Source organism: Leuciscus leuciscus (genome assembly GCF_965113295.1).
Source record: "Leuciscus leuciscus genome assembly, chromosome: 6".
Taxonomy (NCBI): Eukaryota; Metazoa; Chordata; class Actinopteri; order Cypriniformes; family Leuciscidae; genus Leuciscus; species Leuciscus leuciscus.
In genome coordinates this window covers 43325621-43349211 of record NC_138730.1, presented here as the reverse complement: position 1 = coordinate 43349211, position 23591 = coordinate 43325621, and the positions used below count along the sequence as shown (strand labels likewise).

The 23591-nt window shown below is 38.3% G+C and overlaps 1 protein-coding gene across 1 annotated transcript; it reads left to right on the top strand.

Moving 5' to 3' along the window:
* The first annotated feature begins 3491 nt into the window (after positions 1–3491).
* On the top strand, positions 3492–12026 carry LOC309500338 (C2 calcium-dependent domain-containing protein 4C). Its single transcript, XM_082171913.1, has 2 exons — positions 3492–3785; positions 5393–12026. Exon 2 carries the CDS (start codon positions 5430–5432, stop codon positions 6693–6695), a length of 1266 nt encoding a protein of 421 aa, XP_082028039.1. The 5' UTR covers positions 3492–3785; positions 5393–5429; the 3' UTR covers positions 6696–12026.
* The last annotated feature ends 11565 nt before the right edge of the window (positions 12027–23591 follow it).

The window sequence follows — 23591 nt, the reverse complement described above, 5'->3', positions numbered from 1 at the left end:
TTCATATAATGAGTTTCCATGGCCGAGCAGCTGCATCCAAGCTGTAAAGCGTGGGATGCAGTGGTGTAAAGCGTGGGATGCATCCCACGCTTTACACCACTGCATCCTATGCTTTACACCACTGCATCCCATGTTTTACACCACTGCATCCCACGCTTTACACCACTGCATCTGACCCTTTACACCACTGCATCCCCAACGCTTTACACCACTGCATCCTATGCTTTACACCACTGCATCCCATGTTTTACACCACTGCATCCCACGCTTTACACCACTGCATCCTATGCTTTACACCACTGCATCCCATGTTTTACACCACTGCATCCCACGCTTTACACCACTGCATCTGACCCTTTACACCACTGCATCCCCAACGCTTTACACCACTGCATCCCACGCTTTACACCACTGCATCCCACGCTTTACACCACTGCATCTGACCCTTTACACCACTGCATCCCCAACGCTTTACACCACTGCATCCCCAACGCTTTACACCACTGCATCCCCAACGCTTTACACCACTGCATCCCACGCTTTACACCACTGAATCCCACGCTTTACACCACTGCATCCGACTCGTTACACCAATGCATCCCATGCTTTACACCACTGCTTCTGAAGCTTTACAGAAGCTTCAGAAGTGTATCCAAGCTTTGGTGTAAAGCGTGGGATTCAGTGGTGTAAAGCGTGGGATGCAGTGGTGTAAAGCGTGGGATGCAGTGGTGTAAAGCGTGGGATGCAGTGGTGTAAAGCGTGGGATGCAGTGGTGTAAAGCGTGGGATGCAGTGGTGTAAAGCGTGGGATGCATTGGTGTAAAGCGTGGGATGCAGTGGTGTAAAGCATTGGGGATGCAGTGGTGTAAAGCGTGGGATGCAGTGGTGTAAAGCGTGGGATGCAGTGGTGTAAAGCGTGGGATGCAGTGGTGTAAAGCATTGGGGATGCAGTGGGTTAAAGCGTGGGATGCAGTGGTGTAAAGCGTGGGATGCAGTGGTGTAAAGCGTGGGATGCAGTGGTGTAAAGCGTGGGATGCAGTGGTGTAAAGCGTGGGATGCAGTGGTGTAAAGCGTGGGATGCAGTGGTGTAAAGCGTGGGATGCAGTGGTGTAAAGCGTGGGATGCAGTGGTGTAAAGCGTGGGATGCAGTGGTGTAAAGCATTGGGGATGCAGTGGGTTAAAGCGTGGGATGCAGTGGTGTAAAGCGTGGGATGCAGTGGTGTAAAGCGTGGGATGCAGTGGTGTAAAGCGTTGGATGCAGTGGTGTAAAGCGTTGGGGATGCAGTGGGTTAAAGCGTGGGATGCAGTGGTGTAAAGCGTGGAATGCAGTGGTGTAAAGGGTCGGATGCAGTGGTGTAAAGCGTGGAATGCAGTGGTGTAAAGCGTGGGATGCAGTGGTGTAAAGGGTCAGATGCAGTGGTGTAAAGCGTGGGATGCAGTTGTGTAAAGCGTGGGATGCAGTAAAAAGAAATTACACATTGCTTGGTGTTAGATTTTTTGAGTCACTTATTTGCTTTAAAAAGTCTTTCAAAATGTCAATGACGTCATACACATCGTACGACCAGAGATACTGCTTCACGGCAATCCTTCAGTCACTTTGGTGCTTTGGCGCTCTGCACTTTCTTTTCTCCCGAGGCATCGACAACACAGCTGACACAGGTAAATACACGTGCTAGATGAGTTTTTGTTTTGTTTGTTTCTGGTCCCGCTTCGGATGCCACGATGCCATCAAGCGGTATCTCTGGTCATAATCAGTCCTTCACTGACCAATCAGCGTTCATTAGCAGAATGCTAGCATGTTATGGGCAACAACAACTCAACCTGTAAGAAATCGAAAGGACATAAGTACTCGTTCATTCAACTTTCGACCTATAACCCATGTTGAACTTGCAAAACCTACAATCAAATCTGAAATTTCTCAACGGCAATCGGGTGAAAGAGACAAATTTAGCCGTCTAGCCCCATTGACTCCCATTCATTTTGCACTCATGGGCGATCGCCCCCAGTGGAACTCTGGTGGAACTACAACCAATAGGACTTAATAGGGCGTTGGAGTGAACAGGCTTTCTGTAGACGGGCTTTGCTTTTATTTTTAAAATTACTTTAAGTCTCGCGCGAGAACTCCGGTTTCCGGAACTTGCGTTATTTCCTTATCACTTCTCGCGTGTGTTTGGTTGTGAAACGTAGTTTTCGGATCAGACAGAAGTTGTCGGCGATTTTTTCTTTTGTAAAGTCATGATGTGTGAAACGCCCTGTCCACGATCCATCGTGCAGTGTGAACACACCAGCAACTGAATGTTACCCCAGATAGTCATGCAGTGTGAAAAGTACAGTGACCCGACTACTTTGAAAATCGTGCTGTGTGAACTCGGGCACTGCGTGCTCAGGGGAGAAGCTGTACATCTGCACCAATTAGGTGACTTTTGGGAAAGTTGCATGCTTTTGCATATGGGCGTGTGCGTTTCCATAGCCCTCTCTCCAAGTTTCCAGGGAAACAGACGGGCAGATCAGAGAACAGCAAATCAAACACAATTATAGTACATCATCTTAGAGCACCATTTCATTCAAACCCCCCATCTCTCTCTCTCTCTCTCTCTCTCTCTCTCTCTCTCTCTCTCTCTCTCTCTCTCTCTCTCTCTCTCTCTCTCTCTCTCTCTCTCTCTCTCTCTCTCTCTCTCACTCTCTCTCACCTCTCACTCTCTCTCTCTCTCACTGGCCAGCTATAATATTCCAGCGGCTGTGAATAATATACACAAAGGGTTTAATTGACAAGGCGTTTTAGACCCTGCCAGTCGCAGTCCGCTCGTAGTCATCCTTGCATCATGATTTTCCTGACGGAGAAAGCAGTTTTCCTGCATGCAAAATGGCACTCTGTCTGTTTTTCATTAGTCTCGTGTTGGTTATGTTCAGAATGGCATTGCAATATCATGCTATTGCCTTTTGTATGCATAGTGTGCATGCATTAAGTATGTCATGCCTATATGCGCTCAAAATAAAGTATACTTGCACTAGGCTATATCAAATCATACTGTGTGCTATATTATATATAGTGTATTGATAAATGAGCAAATGTTAAGACATATTTACACAAAAGTGGATTGTTTCAAAATTGCTTTAATTATTGGCATGATAACTGAAAAACCACTGAGGTCATGTGATGACAACATAGAACACTGAAATATTGATCAATACGTAATGCGTTTTGTTAACAAATAGCTACTATTCAAAAAAATATGTTGAGAATTGTTTTTCTGTTTTTTGTTTGTTTTGTTTGTTTTTTGCAGTAAAATGTGTGCTAGTATTCACTTCCTAACTGCCAATATGTACCCGACTATTTTAAGCAGTAATAGCCTAGTGCGTATATTCCATTCCAAACATAACAAATATTAACTTTTTGCATGGGCTGTTTTATTTTTTTTAAACATATGGGTTTTATATAGACCCTACTTAAACAAGTTGTCTATTCCATTCATAACATCGCCAATGTGTATTCCTAAACATTCTATTTCTAAGTAGCATAGGCTGTATACAGTGCATTAAGCAGTAGCCTACGCAAGTATTGATACGGACTGCGAGTAGTTCCAGAATGATGCGCGTTACCAAGCGCGCACTCCCATTGGTTGATATGCGCGCGCACGGGGGTTGGTGCTCTATTATTAAAGCCGCGAGTGGACGCGCAGTGCCAACAGACAGTTCTGTCCTGGAGTACCGGAGACCCGAACGAGGGTGAGACGAACCATAACATATGGATTGAAGCAAGGACAGTAGGACCACAAACCACTTCACGTAAGTTCAACTGATATTCAACAGGTTTTTAATAGAGGAGCAGTTTTGGAAAAGTTTAAGTCCATACATACAGTAATTATATGAATTACACATTCATATGCATTTAAAACTAAACGTTTGAGTCCTAGAGATGCAGTAGGCCTATTGCTCACTAGAAATGTGTTGTGGAATGTGGAGATCGCAGACACGTCAGATATACAGTTTTACAGGTGTTTTGATGGTGTCAAATAAGGTTTTATTTAAATTTTCTATCTCTTAAAAATTTACCACACTCTTAAAAATAAAGGTTCTTTATTGCAATTGATGGTTTCATGAAGAACCTTTTTACATCCATGGAATCTTACCATTGCACAACAATTAATTAGTGGAAAAGGGTATTTTAGATTATTCAAATGTTCTTTTAGAAAGGAAAAAGAGGTTCTTCTAAGAACTGTTCACTGAAGGGTTTCTTTGGGAAACCGAAAATGGTTCTTCAGTGGCATTTAAACCTTTGTTTTAAGAGTACATGATAACTTTAGTTAGTTTATTGTTACAAAAAAAGTAATTAATACTTACAAAAAAAGTACCATAGTGTTACCATGGTATTCTTGGAAGTACCTTGATTCCTACACAATTTGAAGGATATGGTATTTTATTAGAAAGTAATGTTACCGTGGTATGTTTTTGTAAGGGATAGCCTTATCAATCATTATCACTTCACATCAGCATGTAAAGTCTTTCATGTGTGCCAATTTAGACTGCAGATGTTTATGCACATGAGTTACTTTAGAATAGATAAAGGACCCCCTTTGCTGCTCCGTCTCAGTGTTGTGTTTCTGCAGTCACATGAGCAAATACTGCGCAATACATATTTCATATCGCAATGTGCTGCGGTCTCCACACATTGAACTCAGACAGAGTCTGAGGCAGAGTGTAGTGCAGAGGACTCTTTCAGAGGAGAAAGCTGTGTGCATCAAGTGTCTGCAGGCAAACATTTACAGATCAACTCGGACCAAGACAAAGCAGCCTGGGACCTCAAAAAAAAAAAAAAAAAAAGTGTGTATATATATATATATATATATATTTTTTTTTTTCTGAGTAACACTGTTGCTTATTTGTGATATATACACCTAACAAAAATAGTACAAATATTTATTATGACTAGTGGGTTATACCATGCAGTGAAAATATTTTTTAAGGGTCAGATCAGGAAGAAATAGCTCACTAAGATGCACTAAGATCTTCATGGACCTCAAGGTGTCAATAGTTAATAAAAAGAAATAATAGAAAGTATAAAAAATACTTTAATGTGTGTTAGGACATTGTGATACTTGAAATACAACATCAATCAGTTGATTTTGTGTATGTGTGTGTATATAATGTGGCATCTCCACAAGGTGACAGTCTACAATTGATAATGGAGAGGGAAGCAGGTGTCAGCTGTCTTTAACAATTGCTTTTTAGTTTTAACAATGTGTTAAGATACTGTCAGAATCTCCCAAGAATCCACTGGGTGACAGTGTACCCAAAGCAGTGAGAAGGTGGACTGAATTCAGTTTGTATTTGCATTCATGAATTGCAGGTGTCTGTGGGTTGATGATTCTTCATTTCACTATCTGTGCACACAGGGTGCAATTGCACATCTCTCCCAGACCTCGCAGCGAGATGTGGCTGCTGGAAAAGATCCGCGGTTCAGTGGAGGGAAACGTTCTCCGGCAAGGAGACTCAGCGGACAAACAGGGCAAAGCCCCCACCTACTGCAACGTCCTCACCCCTGACAAGATCCCTGACTTCTTTATTCCACCCAAATTCGTGTGCTGCCCACCAGAGGAGGAGACGCCAGAGATGAAGCCAAAAAACGAGCTCCACTCTTCAGCGTCAGAGCAGACCATATGCTGCAAGAAGCCTCAGGGCAGCCCGCGCAGCCCACGCCTCATTAACAAGTTGGCTGGAGACACCAAGAACTTGCTCAAAGCTGCAAACCGCCACATCATCCAGATTGAGAGTGCAGATGACTTGGTGGTTGGGGAAGTGGGCGACCTCAACACGAACGCCGACCCGCAGTCCCAAACGGCCATGTCCCTGCCCTACGTACCCAAAGCGCAAACCTCCTACGGTTTCGCCACGCTCATGGAAAGTCCTCACACGAGACGTAAAGAATCCCTCTTTCACAGCGACCCCACAAGTCCGCTTACCTCACCCAACACCCAACGCAAGTCGCAGGGTAACCACCTAAACCCCAGCGACTGCAACGCCTCCCACTCCAACCCCTACCGGTACTTCAGCGGAGGGGAAAGTGACACTTGCTCTTCGGCCGAGTCCTCCCCATTCAACTCCCCTCTATTATCTCGTTCTGCATCTCTCCTCAAGGTGTTCACCCACGAAACCCAAGCCAAAGTATCCCGGGCCAAGCGCTCCTTCGCCCGGCACAGTTCTCTCTCCACTGACGAGTGCAGCTCTGTGGAGACCAGCCCGAATATTCAGAGGCGCCTCCGTTGCCCTCCTTCCCCTGCTTTCCGTGGACGGAAATACGGAGGTAACATGGATCGCTTCACGCAGCACACCGTCAACCTCCACAAGGGAGGAACTCTACGGCTCTGCACAGACTACGACATCGATGCCGCCCGGCTTCACGTGCGCGTGCTGGCGGCCGAGGACCTCTATGATAAGCAGTTTGACGTGAAGAGCATCAACTGTTGCGTGGCTCTGTACCTGACCCCGGGAAAGCTCCAGAAACAGCGTAGCACCATCATCAAGAACAGCCGCAACCCCGTCTTCAACGAGGACTTCTACTTTGACTCCCTTCCTGTTGCGCAGGTGAAAAACCTTGCCATCAAGATGAAGGTTGTCAACAAGGGCACCAGTCTGAAGAGAGACCACCTACTGGGCGAGAGGGAGGTGCCCTTGAAGGAGCTGCTTTCCGGGATCTAGAAGTCTAGTTTCGTCCACCACCTGGGCATGGGACAAACGCCTCAATGCAGTCTTCAACTTGCAGAACCAGACAATGAAATATTCCAGATTTGATTCCAAGTGCTGAAAGTGATTGGAGTTGCAGAACTCTCCAACTAACTGTGTGCACCTTCCTAATTTGTTTACCAGCAGTGAGAGTGTGTGGATGTACTGTATGTGCGAGATCTTCTGTAAATATCCTCTGTGTGATTGTACAGGCATGCTCCGATTGTTCCCAGGGTTTGTGTTTGTGCTGAGACCAACGTCGTCTTGATTCCAGACCCTGCTGGGTCTCACTGTTGGAGACACAGAGAGATAAAAACAGCTCCCCATCCACATCGCTATCGCGACGGCAACAGCTCATTTAGTTGACTGATGCTTGAAGTCACTTAATGCCAGAACACAAATGCATGCTTCATCAGCCGGTTTGAGCCTTAAAAATGATGAGAATGACAACTATATATTTTCCCCCTGCATTGCTGTAATACCAGTGTTTCGCCTTATCCCTCTTTAATTCCAATCTAGGGTTTAAAGACTGTGACATTTCTCTCAAACTCACTGTAAAACTACTGGACTTTTGCTGTTTTTTCCTTTTTTTGAGAATTGAATCTGTGCAGTTAAAAACACCCTTCAGCCTTACTGAGTGACAAGCTGCTCACTTTGAGTGACAGAACTTTAGGGAGGGGGAGTGATTGGTCAGAACATATGACATCCTCATGGATGTTATGACATCATGACTTCTGTAAATAGAAGGCTGTTCTAAATCTGCACCTGAAATGACTCGCTGTTCCCTATAAAGTTGACTAAACCATGCACTGTTTGGAGAAAGACTTCAAAATTGGACACAAAAAATTGCCAAAAATTAGCATGGTATTACCATGCTAATTGGACCTGCTACTGTGGTAGTGCCATGACTTATTTTTTATTTATTTTTTGCAGTAACTTCAATCAGCATGGGCTTTTGGGCATGTACATGTTATTTATATGAATACAGTAATCATTCAGAAACTAAAGTATTGTACTATTACGATCTGATACTTAATGCATAATTTATCATGGTAATACCATAGTTTTGAGATATGTGCCATGGTAAAACAATGCTTTTGGACAACCATGGCAATATTTGAAGTACCATATTTACATGGCAGTCTATACCATGTAGTCCCAAGTTTTTGGATATTAACCCTGATTATACAATGGTATTCTTTGAGGTGCCATGTAAATACCATGGTATTCATTCAGTGCCATGATACTGTGAATATCAAAGTATTGCTTTACCATGGTACTATATTTGTAAGGCATATACTAGTAACTATAAGCTACACTGGGTAAAGGCTATGCTAACATACACTACGCTTGCAAAGAAGTTTCTTCGGAAACTTAACGTGTGCGTTAAGGACATTTACTGTGCCCACTAGTGCCATTTTAGCTTCAATCTCAGGTTAGGGAACATAATGCTTTTTAGTACGTGTGCACTTTAATGGAGTATGTTGTTGATTTGCAACAGTTTATGGTGCGTTGTGGGTAACATTTAGTAAAGTATACAATTGTTCAATAAGATTTGGGATATCCCCCAGAAAGTATGAAGTTTTTTCATACACTGTTTAAGTTCATAAAGTGTTCAGATGATTATTCTTCTGTTAAATATGTGCACAGAGTTTTGGCATGTTTATAGTAGATGTGTGTGTAGATGTCTACCAATGGGAGCAGTTGCATGGCAAAGTGTTCAAGCCCTCACAATTTAATTTATAATGTTATGGAGTCAGATTGTAAACGTAAGATATAAGCTCACATCTTTTCTTAACATATTCCCCCGTGTTGGATCCACGTCACTAGCGTAATCTTGTGTACTGTACTTTAATATTTATGACACCCAATTTACCTGTATTTTTCTCATGCATTGTCTTCATTGGGATTTCAAGAGAAAAAAAGGTGTTAAATAGTAATGAAAAGTCTGTCTTGAAAGGTTTATATCTTATAGTTAAAAAAACCTTCAGAACCCCCAGAACCTTCTGTTGCACTCAAATACTGTTGATTAAAGCAGAGTAAGATAAATTTGGACTTTAAAATTACTGTTGTATAAGACACTGTAATGCGTCATACATGGCAAGCTCTTTGTATGACCTAAAGAGTGTCCGGTAATATTCTTGAGAGCTCTTCAATCAGGTTACTGCGCTCCTCGGTTCTTGAGTGGATTCACACAATTACACCGCTATTAGAAGTGAGACAGATTGTCTCACAGTTCTGGCTTCAGTTCAAGGAAACACATCTGTGTGTTTTTGATGAATCATTTACATATCCTTAAGGGTGAAGTGTGTAATTTATATGCCATATGCCAAATGGAATTGCAACTAGGTTTTCACATTTTCCATTGAAATGTGAGTGATGTTTGCCTGTGCAAAAGTTGCTTTTTAGTTGTTGTTCCTTGCTAAGGTGTTCTGAGTGGTTTCTAGGCCATTCGCAACTTCCATAATCTGGCATTTTTACTGTGTGAAACAAGATTTCAATGAGGAAAATGTCAGGAGGGAAACACTTGGTTCTATCCATGAGAGTTGATTGACTGGTGAAAAATAAGAGGGGTTGGTGATGTCAACCAGAAAGTCGTTTCAGAGGCTTTTGATTAATGATTCAAAATACAGTTGTTGTTTTTTTTTTCCTTTGGAAAAATATAGACGAATGAATCATGCCCAATATGTTCCTGAAGCCGAATATTATGTTCGGAAAGGAAATGTCACACACACAGCCCCTAAAAGGACATGGTGATGAGAGAAAAAAATTATTTCATGCTTTCGCGTTCTCTCGCAATTATATAATGTATAATTATATCGGCATCAGGGAGTCGCTATCGATATGCGACATTGAAATCACTTTTGAATGCACGCTCGTATTTTACTTTCACTTTCCAATTCGCCATCACGCATACTCTGTTTATAGGGATAGGAGGTACTGACCACACATTTTGCAAGATAAGATATTTGTAAAGCCCTCCGTCAGTCATCTCTCCTTACTATATTCACGTGATAAATCTGATGTACTGTAATGTAACCGACCATAGAGTGCGTTATTCATTTTCTGTGCCTTTGCGAATTCGGATTTAGGCATCGGACACATCCCTAATGCGCAATGAAGGTGAGGTCACATTGGGAGAATTTTGCCGCCATAAAAAAGGTCCATTGTCTATTATCAGTGGTGTAGTGATGCATGAAGCAATCAAGCAGCTTTTTGTTGGTCAATGTGGCAAACCTGTGTGACTTAAAGAGATAGTTCACCAAAAAAATTTTAATTCTGTCATACTCCCTCCTCAAATTGTTCCAAACCTGTATGAGTTTCTTTCCTCCTTTGAATACAAAATAAGATATTTTAAGGAATGTTGGTAACTAGACAGTACACAGTAGCCATTTATTTCCATAGTTGGAAAAATTACTATGGAAGTCAATGTCTACCATCAACTGGTCTGGTTTCCAACATTCTTCAAAATACCTTCTTTTGTGAAAAACTCATACAGGTTTGGAACAACTCTAGGGTGAGTTAATGATGAGTACATTTTCATTTTTGGGGTGAACATCCCTTTAAACCCTTTGCGAAATCTGGGGAAATCTTTCGCCGACGTGCAAAATTCACAATCTCATGGATTTCATTTGAAATGACTGGATTTTGGCAGCAGAAATTCACCAAAAAACAGTACATGTGTCCGCGTTGAGAAAAGAGTTTTTATTTCATCTTGACTTTACTTGCTATTTTAGATTTTGCAATCAAAATCTGCTTATATATTCGTGTTCACTTTAAGTTTCATGATATAGCATGCTGCATAAGTTTAAATAATCATAATAATCTTTCCTTTTAAATGTAATGACTTAATTGATGAATTTGCCCTTTTCTAAATCACATTCCTGTTTTTCCTTCTTTCATTCATACTTGGGCATTTTCTGCTCTGTTGAGTTATCATCTTTCATTAAAAGCACTTCCATGTCACTTTCGACAACCTGAAAACCTTTATTTTAAAGAAAGAAAAAAAGCCTGAACACCTTGAGCACACGGTCTGTAATTACACTCCGGATATGAATCACTCCATATGTGCTTCATGCGTATTCTCCACTGTAGACTTCCAGAGTACAAAGATTCATTTATTAAATAATTTCCATTTCTATTTTCATCACTCTTTTAAAACGGCCAAATCGCCGGTGTATTAGATTTCCCGTCAGAGCCATGTAGAAATCAAAAAGTCTTATTCCTTTTTGATTGGCAGAGATTTCAAATTAGAAGAAGAGAATGGATTCCAGAAGAGATTCAATACGAGGAGGGGGGTTTAAATCACATTTATTTCCATAGCCATATTTCTGTACGTGAGATTAAAGTGTCTCGCACTTGTGTTCGGATAAGTCATGGAGAAAAAAAAAGTGCCTATCCACTGTACTTGATTCCCGTTCCTTCCCTATACGCCCGTCACCAGCCGCAGCGTTCCTATGCATGTGTACATAAACACACGTGATCACCCGTGATGATGTGCCATTTCAAACCCGGAAATCAACGTTCCTTTAATAGTGTATCTCAAAAGATGTGGTGTTTCGGCTTGTTGTTATTCCGAAGATGGATGTGGTTATTATTAGATGCACTGTTGTCATGCCGTCAATTTTGTTTATCCAGTGGTTGATTCTCTCTTTGTTTCTCTTCCTCTTTTCCAAGACTGATTTTCTATTCATAACTTTACTGGATCATGCTATTGCTTTGTCTGTTTTCTTACCTTGCTCAATAAAGGTTGTGTAGATGGTGTACAAAGATTGCTCTCTGTCCTTTAACCCCAGAATGTTTCTGGAAATGTGAAGCATGGTCTTATTTTGTATTTGCAGCCTCATGCACAAAGTGTGTGTGCACATTCATTTTTGTATGTTTGCATAGGCACTAAAACGTACAATATCAACATATAGCAGCATCTAAAACTTTAGAGACATACAAAACAAAAAGGCTTTGAGCTTCATACAATATTGAGGTCATAGAGAATTCAAAGCTCAAGAAAAAGAGTGCAAATGACATTACTTTTATTGGACCCATCTGTATTTCATTTAAGGTATTTTAAAAATTATTAGTAATTTTCTGCCAGTACATTATCTGTATTTCTATGCATTTTTTTTTCTGAAGTTGTACAATGCAAAAAAGTTTAAGTTTAGTTTAAAGTTTAGATGCTGCATATGATAAAATTGTACGCTTATACTTTACGTGTAAAAACCTACAGAATAAAGGATGAGATCACCATGAAATACGGTAACCGATGTCCGTAACCGTTCTTATTTCATTGTAGTCTAATAAAATAATAATAATACTAATAATACATTTAATTTTTAGTCGCCTTTCAAACCACCCAAGGTCACCTTACAACAAAAATAAAAATAGAAGTAAAAATAATATTAGCAATTAAAAAAACTAAAGTAAAAGTTTAATTAAAAGCAACTAGCAAACTAATGCTGAATTAGGTGCTTAAAGTTTATAAGCTGACTTGAAAAGATGAGTTTTGAGAGTGGTTTTGAACTGTGAAATGGAGTCTATGGCACGAATATGAGGGGGAAGACAGTTCCAGAGTTTTGGTGCAGCATGGGAGAAGGCCCTTGCTCCCACTGTGCTCCCAAAATAAGAACATGTTTAGAATATCAGTACGTTCTGTCTGAGCCTGAGGAATCATATTTGGAGACATTGTGTGTCCTGGCCTTGTGCCTTGTGAGTTGTTGTTTGTGTTTCTCCAGGTGTTCTGTTGAAACGTCTGAAGATTCAATAAATGGCCAAATGACAAAAGTGTGTTCTTCATGTTAAGAACAGATGAGACAAACTTTTCATGTAAAAAAAAAAAAAATGTTTGCACTGTACAAAAGTGGTGCCAAAGTTACAGCTTGCAGTGATATGTAGGGCTGCAGATAATCAGTAATATCCATATTTGATAAAGTTCATTAGTTTTTGTGCTTTCCACAAACTTATAAGTGACGTCAATTTGTAATAGTAAGTTATTATTTACATGAAGCTGCAATGGAGCACTTTTACATTAAACGTTTTAATGAGGATCATTAGTATAGTTTCACATGGCCAGGTTGCATCATTAAATGCTTGGATATTTGAAAGCATCTTAACAGCATGATACTGATGCCAAACAAACATGGTGTTTAGTCTGATGGCAAAAAGCCTTTTAGTCTCTCGCCAGACTGAAAACCCTTCGTCCAGCTGCTTCAGACTCTCCCACAGGCTTTCTGGTAAATCTGAGATGTCATTTGGCGTTTAATGGCAGTAGCTTCTCGTCTCTGCTGTCCAATACAGTGACTGGTGAAGCACCCGAGCAACAGCTGCTGTCTCTCCAATGTCGGCCTGCTGAAGCTCCTTCACAGTTGTCTTTGGTGGCCTCCATAATTTTCATGCATGGTCCGTTTTTGAAGATGTCCTGCATGCTCAAGGTACATTTACAGTTGCGTGCCTTACGTTTCTGATTTAAATGTACATCATTGTATCTTGAATTGATCGTCTATCTCTTGTTTTTCAGTTACTTTTCTGCTTTTGACTTTTCTCATGGTAATTTCTGCCACAATGCTGACTCCAATCAACAGGTTTTGCTGGATTCTGAGCATGTTATTAAAGATGACCTACACGGAGAAAATAAAAAAAAGCAATATGTGAAATTTACTAAATTTTTCTTTGGCAAGTTTTTGCATGAATATTTTTAAAGTAAATTTCACACACATATTTTTTAAGTAAATTTCACATATGGAATTAAGTAAACTCCACTTAACTACGTTAAGTGAAAGTGACAAAGAAAATAAGTAATTTTAACATGGCTAGTAAAAGGTTGAGTAATATCTATTTAGTTTAAGTTTCCTTAAACGATATATCATTGAATTAAACCACACTTTTAAAGTATATGCTTTACTTAGAAATATCTAAGTAATTAATACAAGAGATATTGTGTGAGACACCATATGTACAAATCAGAATTTTTCACTTCATATGAACGCAGAGACCTCAATACTAGATAATACACAATGATGGTAACATTTGATGGATCGTTTTGGTGTTTGAATGTGTAATTTTGAGTAGAAAATGAACTCCAAATATCACAATATGGCAAGTTACTAATCCTAACAACAAAAGCAATGATAAAACAGTGTAAATACAGCTTGAAAATCAACCTCATAATTATTCAAGGTCCAGTTACTTTTTTTTATTTATTATTCTTGCCTGAACTAACTTTTTCAGGTAAATTACATTGTTAGTAATAGTATTTACTTCACCACAAAATCATTTTTATCAGTGTATTATGCCCTTTTATACAAAATGTCATGTAAGTCTCAGGTCTCCCCAGAATCTGTCTGAAGTTTCAGCTCAAAATACCCCACAGATCATTTATTACCATGTTGTAAAGGCCCATTTTCAGCATATCAGTCTAAACTTCAGATATATGGTTTTCTGAGCGCAACACATCCAAAGCACACGCAGAGAAAGCTTGATGTCAGATGGCTTGCCAGTGAGTATTAAACTAAGTTCTTTTTCACGTGTTATTTCGCTTAAACGGTCAAATACACTCAAGGTTATGTCAAACAAAGTTCACAAACACAGTCTGTGTTATGTATGTGAACCTAAACAGAAGGGAAAGAAATCGCATGTGTGTATTAGATCTGTGTATTAAAGAGAAAGCAGCGTAATATACAGTACCTACTGCTGCATATGCTGTTGATATGAATCAAACAATAAAAGAAAAACAGAAAATCACTCAATGCTCTTGACTGAATAACTTTAGTAGCTTTAATACGAATAGATTTCTTACTTGAATGCTGCTGTTAAATACCCTGGTAATCCAGAGTTCTCGCGAGAGCACAAGTTGAATTTTCTCAGTGAGTTTACTCTGGTGTCTAGTAATGATGCTCATTAAATATGCCCCTCGATCTGAGCTGCACCAATCACATCGGGTTATCTGATATAGGCGGGCCAGAGGCGAGCTAAACAGAAGACGACAGCGCTGTGACGTCGAAGTCATTAGTAAACATTGCAAGATGGCTATGGATGAACACCAGTTGTTTGAAACGGCTTTGGCCGCTACAATGAACGAGTTAGACTTGGCTTTTTATCTAAAAGAGGAACAGAAGACGCCGCTCGAATCGTTCCTTTGCAAGAAGGGCGTTTTTGCTGTTTTGCCGACCGGATACGGCAAGAGTCTAATCTACCAGTTAGCTCCACTGGTAGCTAAGCGTATGGGGCTTGTTGTGATTGGTCGTAGTGTTATCCAATTGCGTGCTGTGAGATTTTCAAATGCATGCTTGGTCCCGCCCCTCGAGCTGGCCGATTTTCATTAGTCGATGCCAGACCATTAATCTTTCAGATTTAGGTCTGGATTTCCAGGCTAGCTGTTGAATGCTCTGGCAAGGAGAAATATCTAGGATGATCTTAGACACTGCTTATGATTTTTGAGGGTTAAAAAAGAGGAGTGGGTGGATTTTTGCCATTATAGGGTGGTTGTGTACACACACTGCAAACACACATTTATGTTCAAACATCATGTAAAAGTAAATTTTGCATAATAGGTCCCATTTAAACTAAACATTTGTGGTGTAGTATTCATATACGCCACTTAAAATATATCAATGTCATTGCATCAGACACAAAAGACTAAATTCCTGCTATTGCATGTTTAACTTTTTGGAGTTTCTGTGCCTATATAAGTAAATAGAGATCTGATTTACTACAGAATTGTTTTATGCTTTGCTAAATGAAAAGTGTTTTCTTTTCCAGAGCGAGTCTCCGGCAAACTGAACAAAGATTTAAGTTGTGTCATCTTCATGTGCGAGTGTCTCCGGTTAGCAAGGTCATGTGATTTTTGTGAAATTGCAATAAATGAACTTTCCCACTTTAATTCGACTGCATTTGCTTTAGGGTTTGTCACAAGTGATATTTCATTTTTGCCATTTTGCAAAGAGGAACTCCAAATTGTGCAGCCTGAAACAATAGCGTTAGAATTCTCTCTTTTCTTCTTTCTTATTCATTAATGACCACATATATAACAATGCTGTGCTAACATTAGCCACTGCATACATACATTAGGAGATGTTTTTTTATATTATTTGTGTGTAAGGATTCTGTGTTTCCACAGATGTTTAATGTTTTGGACAGATGCATTTTGGCCATATTTCACTGGCAGTCATTTATAAGCTGGTGCTTAGACTATATTGTTCTTTTAAGTCAATTACAGCCACTCCAACAAAAAACAAAAAAATTCAAAGAATGATGTGCTATTAGCAGCAATAGTACTAGGATACAGAAACCTTGACAGTTATGAAACTCAAGACAGTTATAAACCCATAATGAGTTTTTGGATTAGATTTGTGAGCTCTCTCTACTAGAGTAAGTGAGTTTGAAGTGTTTAAATGTGCTGCTAAAGAACTGCACAAAACAGTAAGAAGCCTTTGTAAGACAACAAAAGAAAACATTTAAAATAGTTAAAGGGATTGTTTCCCCAAAAAAGGAACATTCTGTCATAATTTATTCACCCTCATGTCATTTCAAACCACTTACTTTCTTCTGTTGGAGATGGAGATTCTGCGACAAAAGCCAATAGAACCCATGAGAGAATCTGTCTAAACTGAAAGCGACATGACAAATCCCTGATGATAAACTGATGTCCTATTCTGACGTACTCCAAGTGCTTTCGCTACTTCTGACAAGAAGTATAGCCTGGTTAAAACCAGACCATTCTCAGTAGTAACTGAGTTATGGTCTGGCAAAGCTTCATTATTAACTCATTTCCAAAGGGGCGTCACCAACGGACGTCGCTCAAATGCCTCTGGGCGTAATTGGATAGACCTAAAACCAATCAGAGCGATCGTCATCGTGTAAAGCCCGCCCCAATGTTTCTGATTGGTGCCGCGATTTCGAGGGATTAGAAATGGGCTTGAATGAGCTCTTTGCCAGACTACTTGCACAGCAAATCTAAATTTGCCGGAAGTTGTCTGGGTTTTCCCAGGCTAGACAAGAAGGACAAATGGAAACTTTCAACTAAGTATATATCTTTGCAACTACATATCATCTAACTCTCATTAGAGTGACTGTCTTATATCTGCTAACATTTTATTTTGATGCTCCCTCAACAGACATTCTTCTGTAAGGCTCTATGATTTCTGTGATCCGGAAAACATGGATGAAATCGCGGAATCCAGTCATAAAAATGGATTTTACTGTGTGACGCGGAATTTCACGGAATCTTTCAAATTATTGATGAATACGCTAAATAAAGAGTATATCTTGAATCAAAATAGATGGAGTCTGTGAATATTAAAACACAAAAAGACTGTTTAAATATGAATCCTGCATGTTCTGTGTGAGTGAATGGTGCAGACTCGTGGTTTTATTTACGCGTGGCGCTCGTGGTGTTTTCAGCCTTTGCCGCCTCACTCTATGAGGACATGTATGCATGAACTTCATCTCCAGAGCCGCTCTGAGAGTCACTTCATGAACATTTCACCCTTTCATTTGAGAAAAAATATCTTCATATAAACACACAGAAACTCAAAGGGCTTCACGACAACCCGTCAAAATAAAAGTCCAGTTTAACTTGAAGAAATTGTGACAGAAATATATTACTGTTGTACGTTTGGCTAAGTCTCACTGTAATAATAATACTAAAACTAATAATAATAATAATAAATTATAATTAAAACTTTAATTATATGTTTCCATGTTTTAATTTTAACAGTAAAGCTGTTGTGCAGCACTTTGTTTGACAAAAAATGTTCAAAAGATAAATTAAATCAATATTTTATGCCTCTATTAATTGGACATGCTTTTTGATTCTTAAAATCTAAATATACCATTAAAATGGAATCTAGAAAACTTAAAAACAGAAAACAGAATTTGATAAAAAAAATAACAGAATTGGAGAAGAAAAAAAAAAGTATTTCATAGGGCCCTAAACATGTAATTTTTAAAAAAACTTTTAGTAAATTGTTCAATTATATACAGTATGTTTCATGATTTCAATTAATTAGACATGCTTTTTGATTAATAAAATGTAATATAACCATTAAAATGGAGTAAAAAAAAAAAAAAACGGAATTTAGGGTAAAAATAAAAAGGAATTTGAGAAAAAATAAAAACAGATTTCATAGAGCCCTACTTCTGATTATAAGTAACTTTGCAACATGTCAACTTATTATTGTAGCAAATTAGCTGTCAAGAAATATTAATAATCAATAATAATAATTATAATTGATTATGAATATTTGGATCAGTTAATAGAATTAACTTAATGTAGTTAAATTAAGATTACAATCAATTAACCTGTTTGTGCCGTGAACACTCAGTGTTAATTGTTTATTAATTCTAAGAAATGTAAATTTCCGGGGCATAGGAAATGTCTTTCTTACTGTACAGTACTATTCAGAGCCTGTAGTCAAAATCTATGATTAGGGACTCCAGTATGAGCTTGAGACACGGACAACTTTACGTGTGACATGAACAAGATTTTATTAACTAGACTAAACACTTAAACTACTCTAACATACACACACATACATGCATACAGTTTACCAAGGGAAAGAGAGCTGAAGCAGAATACAGGACAGCAAGAACTTTGCATTGTTTGAAATTCAGCCTTGAGCAAACCATCAGTTTAGTTCTAACATGCCCTTCTTTAAAAGGTGATACTTAATGTATCAAATAATGACACTAAGTTGCAGACATACTTGCATGTCTCGCCCATTTGAATTAAACTGTCCTGATACAATTTGTTGAGGCTCTAGTTGATCTTTGCTAATGTTGTCTTGATGAGAGAGAACCAGTGGGAGTCAGAGGATCTTTGGTGAATGGAAAGACAAGGCCGCAGCCTGGCACAAGCTTGGGGGTCCTTAGAAAACGTCTAGTTCAGCATCATCTTAACATCAGGATTCAGAAAGGAACTAAGAGGGCTGATCTTGTGATCAGTGATTTTTAAAGCATGAAGATGCAATAAGAAGTTTTCCCTTTGGAGGGAGATTTTACGGCCCTTTGTGTTCTAGCAGGGCATTTGAATATGTAATTTCATTGGGTGTTTAAGAAAAAGAATCTTCAAGATTCTTATAATACTAATGCGTCACAAAGTTAGCTAAATGTAATGTAAATTAACAAATGGGGGACGAAGATTGGAGTTTATAGAGACCAATCATGGTATAGTTGAGTTTACATTGACCGTTGGTTCTATAATAAAATAGTATCAAGGAATTAATAGTATCAAAAGACACTACACAAGACAGTAAATCATTAACACAGTGTCCTGGGATGCATGTTCATTTATAGATCAGTTCATCTATAAATTAATGCAGGAAAGCCTGTTTTAAGGTCTGTTTCTGTCTTTCCTGTGGCCTAGGTCTTGACCACATGACCACATTTTTCATAGCAATAAAGACATCTTATCTGATCGTTGCCCTGGCGACTGAAACCATTCCTGCTCTCTTGTCTCTTTTTGAGGGGGGATGTTTCATTCCTAAGAGTGGGCTTTAAAGCTGATTTGTTAAATGTAACAAATAGTTATGTGTCTGATTGTCTCAGTCGTTACATTATATAACCCGAACCTTAACCCTGTCTACTATAGTCTACTTATACTCGAATGACTGCTAATTGACATGTACTTTCAAAGTCCCTTTCAGTCAGTAGAATGTTTAAAGTGGACCATCGAAATAAATAAGCCGTAATGAATTATGTAACCATAATTTGTTTTTTCCATTCAATTCAACAGGCTTCACAAAGATCAAATCAGTTCAGACAGATGTGGAAAACTCTACAAGGGTCAACAAGTCAAGAATCAATACATACTGCGAAAAGGATTACATAGACCGAAAATGACTTCATTTCAACAATGCACTAAAATTGCAGGAACATTGTTTTGCCTTATGGATGCTCATAGACATAACTTATATTTATGCTAATTATAGCTTCCATGCCTGACTGAAGAAATCATTTGTCAGTCTTTCAAGTGGCTTTTTGGCAGAATAACAGCCAACTGCAAAAAGTCTGCCATATTGTGTTGTGGATTGTGGGTTTGGCCGAGGGTTTCTATGGCAACTATGCAGAACATTTACCGTCCGGTTTGGGATCCAAGTTGATCAGTATGTTCTGTGCATCTGCTTCGAAAAATATTTTTGGAGAAGCTTCTGGAGTGACAGATAAAGTCCACAAACTGACTGCAGCGTTTAGGCAAGGTTAGCCTGAACTTCTGTAGTTTTGTCTTTACTTTTTCAATTGTATTCTGTTCATATACTGCCAACATTCATTTTAACCTGAATGCATGCAGGGCAAGTCTGACTTTTTACCAAAGCTTCTCAGTTGAAGTCAGTGTAATAATTGCATCAGCTATAATATGAAAGGCCCGTGGAAAGATTGAAGATTTTGTTATAGCTGACAGACTATAGGAAATGAAACAAAATCAAGGTTAAAGGCACTGTTTCTTCAGCTCTGTTTACACCTGGTTTTAAGATGCGTTTTGGTTGATCGGATCACAAGTGGACGCCACTAAATACAGTTCTAAACGGGGTCTAAAATGTTTTAAGCTTGTCCACTTTTGACCACTTTCAGAAGTACAGTACAGGCCAAAAGTTTGGACACATTACTATTTTTAATTTTTTTGAAAGAAGTTTCTTCTGCTCATCAAGCCTGCATTTATTTGATCAAAAATACAGAAACAAAATTAATATTGTGATATATTATTACAATTTAAAATAATCGGTTTTCAATTTATTATACTTTAAATTATCATTTATTTCTGTGATGCAAAGCTGAATTTTCAGCATCGTTACTCCAGTCTTCAGTGTCACATGTGACATCCAGTCTATCACATGATCCTTTAGAAATCATTCTAATATTCTGATTTATTATGAGTGTTGGAAACAGTTCTGCTGCCTAATATATTTGATGAATAAAAGGTTAAAAAGAACTGCATTTATTCAAAATAAAAAAATATTTTCTACTTCTTTACTATCACTTTTTATCAATTGAACACATCCTTGCTGAATAAAAGTATTGATTTATTTAAAAAAAAGAAAAAAAAAAGTACTGACCCCAAATTACTGACCAGTAGAGTCTATTGTTGTTACAAAAGATTTCTATTTTTAAAACATTTGCTTCTTTTTTTTATTTTTATTTTTCTATTCATCAAAGTATCCTAAAAAAGTATCACAGGTTATGAGAAAATATTAAGCAGCAGAACTGTTTCCAACTTTGATAACGAATCCTAGAGTAATGATCCTGAAAATTCAGCTTTGCATCACAGAAATAAATGATAATTTAAAGTATAATAAATTGAAAACCGATTATTTTAAATTGTAATAATATATCACAATATACTTTTTTTTTTTTTTCTGTATTTTTGATCGAATAAATGCAGGCTTGATGAGCAGAAGAAACTTCTTTCAAAAACATTAAAAATAGTAATGTGTCCAAACTTTTGGCCTGTACTGTAGTTGGAAACTTATTCAACCGGATTGCTTTCGTAGTGTAAACGCTCATGTGATTGAATGTGTTCGAACAGCTGCAAAAGACCGTCTACTCTCCGTCTACTGAACTAATGCGTAACCATTATAGGAAGAGCTCTAGCCAGACGAGATTTAAACTTTATCAGCTGGAGACCCAAGTTTAGTTTGAAGATGAAAAATGTACCAAGCTACTGTATATGCACAATATATCGACCACCATATCGGTATCCTAATCGATAAAAAAATTATGCTGATATATTAAAGCCGATAAATGATGGATTATTTCCTTCAGCTGAGACACTTCAGATGCGCACTGTTAGACATGATTGTTTTGAATTGCTTGAAATATGATTGGAATCACTTCAAAATCAAAATCCAGTTCAGTGCAACATGTGCAGCGCAAGCCTGTCATATAGGCTACATAAAATTATAATGAGAACATCATAATAACTGTGTGCTTGGGACATGGTGAGACTTTTGTTTTTGTAATCAGGCTCTCAAAAATTATGTAAAAATTGGATTTAGATTTATCGGCCAATATATCGGTTATCGGCTTTCAAATATAAAGAGTTATCGATATCGGTCAAAATTTTCATATTGTGCATTCCTATACCAAGCACAATGTTCACAGCATTCGGCTGGTCCAATCGACCAAAACGCATCTTACTACCAGCTGTAAACAGGGCCTTTGAAAAACTGTTACATTTTTTTGTTATACACTGCAAAAATTTATTTTTAAATGTTTTGCTTGTTATTATCTCAACATTCTTCAATCAAGATACATTTCTTGAGAAGCAAGATTAAGTATTGTTTTCTGAAAAATTAACAAATAAATTGAGTTTTTGCTTAAAACATGACAAATATCTGATAATAGGGTAAAAAAAAAAAAAAAATCCCTTTGAACTCACTTCATTTTGATTATTTTTTCAGAGAACAAGGCTTAATATCTTAAGTTAGTGTGGGATATTTGTAGCTATTTTTACATAAGGCTGTTTCAGAAATAATTGAAAATATGATCATGAATATTATATTTTGCAAATGCATTTTCTACCTGCTGTCCTCCATAGTCTCTGTTACGAGGGTGTGTAGGAAACATAGTATCAACTTTATATAGACGCAAGACTACCAAGTAGAAAATGTTGCTATGGCAACAAAGGAACCATTGTTTCCTGATTTCAAAGGGTGAATGTTCTGAGAGTGGCGATATTTCATCAGATCACATGAGCCATGAAAGTTCAGAGTTACTCACAGAAGTTTAGGAAATGTTTCCTCTAAGGCTTGTTATGGTAATAAAACAGGCGCTGTGATCTTTCACCGGTTTTCCCCGACAACTGTAAACAATTCCATGGTTATTATTTACTGGCAGTTGCATTCAGAATCAAAGTAAAGGAGTATTAAAGCAGATTAAATGGCTCTGAGAGAAGCAAAACTGCAGTTTGATGTCAAACCAGGTACATTTAATACAAGCAAACTAAAAATGAAGCTCATTTGGGAGCCTTCAAAGAGAAATCAAGTTTTTTTTATGGGTTTGATTGCATTCATAAAATAACTGAACTTAAACCATGATTGAATAAAATGTGAAGGCAAGTAAATTTATCCTCGCTGCAAGTGAAGCGCATTTAATGTAATCTAGGTTATATTTTCTTTTACCTTGCACAGTTTTGATTATGGTTTATGAGGATGAATATATGTTGCATGTCTAATTTGTTAATCTTTTTAATTTGCACTGAAATAACAGACTTCGAATTTTTGAGATAGCCATGTGCAATTATATAAATAATTGCATTTTATTATTAGCATGCAGCATTGTTTTCCCCTGCTGTCTGTGACCATCAGACCATCAATCTCCAGTTGAGAACCACTGATTTCCAGCAGCATTAAATGTCTATGGACATGCCTATCAATTTCCAGAAGTGTCTTTTTGTGTCGAGCAGTCTTGACATCTGTAACCTTCATCCTCGTGAATTCAATTTTTTTGAATTGCGCTTGCAACGCCAAGGTCATGGGTTCGATTCCCAGGGAAAGCAAGAACTGATAACAATGTAAATGTGTACCTTGGAATGCAATGCAAGTCGCTTTGGATAAAAGCGTCTGCCAAATGCATAAATGTAAATGTGAGTGGGTTTGTGCACATGATATATGCATATCATATAAATAACAGATGACATATCCAGGCATCGCTATCCATTTGGATACTCTCTTTCGATAACATTTGAATGCGCTTCAGTAAAAATAAACCATCAAAATATGTTTTTGAGGTAAAATATGTGCTAATAAAAACAGCCTTTTTCATTTAAGGGGCTATATGTAGAATTTAGAAACTCTTGTTATTAGCGACACCTGTGGCCGTTAAGTGAACTGCAGCAGCACTTACTGCTTGTGCTCACTAACGTCGGGCCTACAAGAGACTGAATGT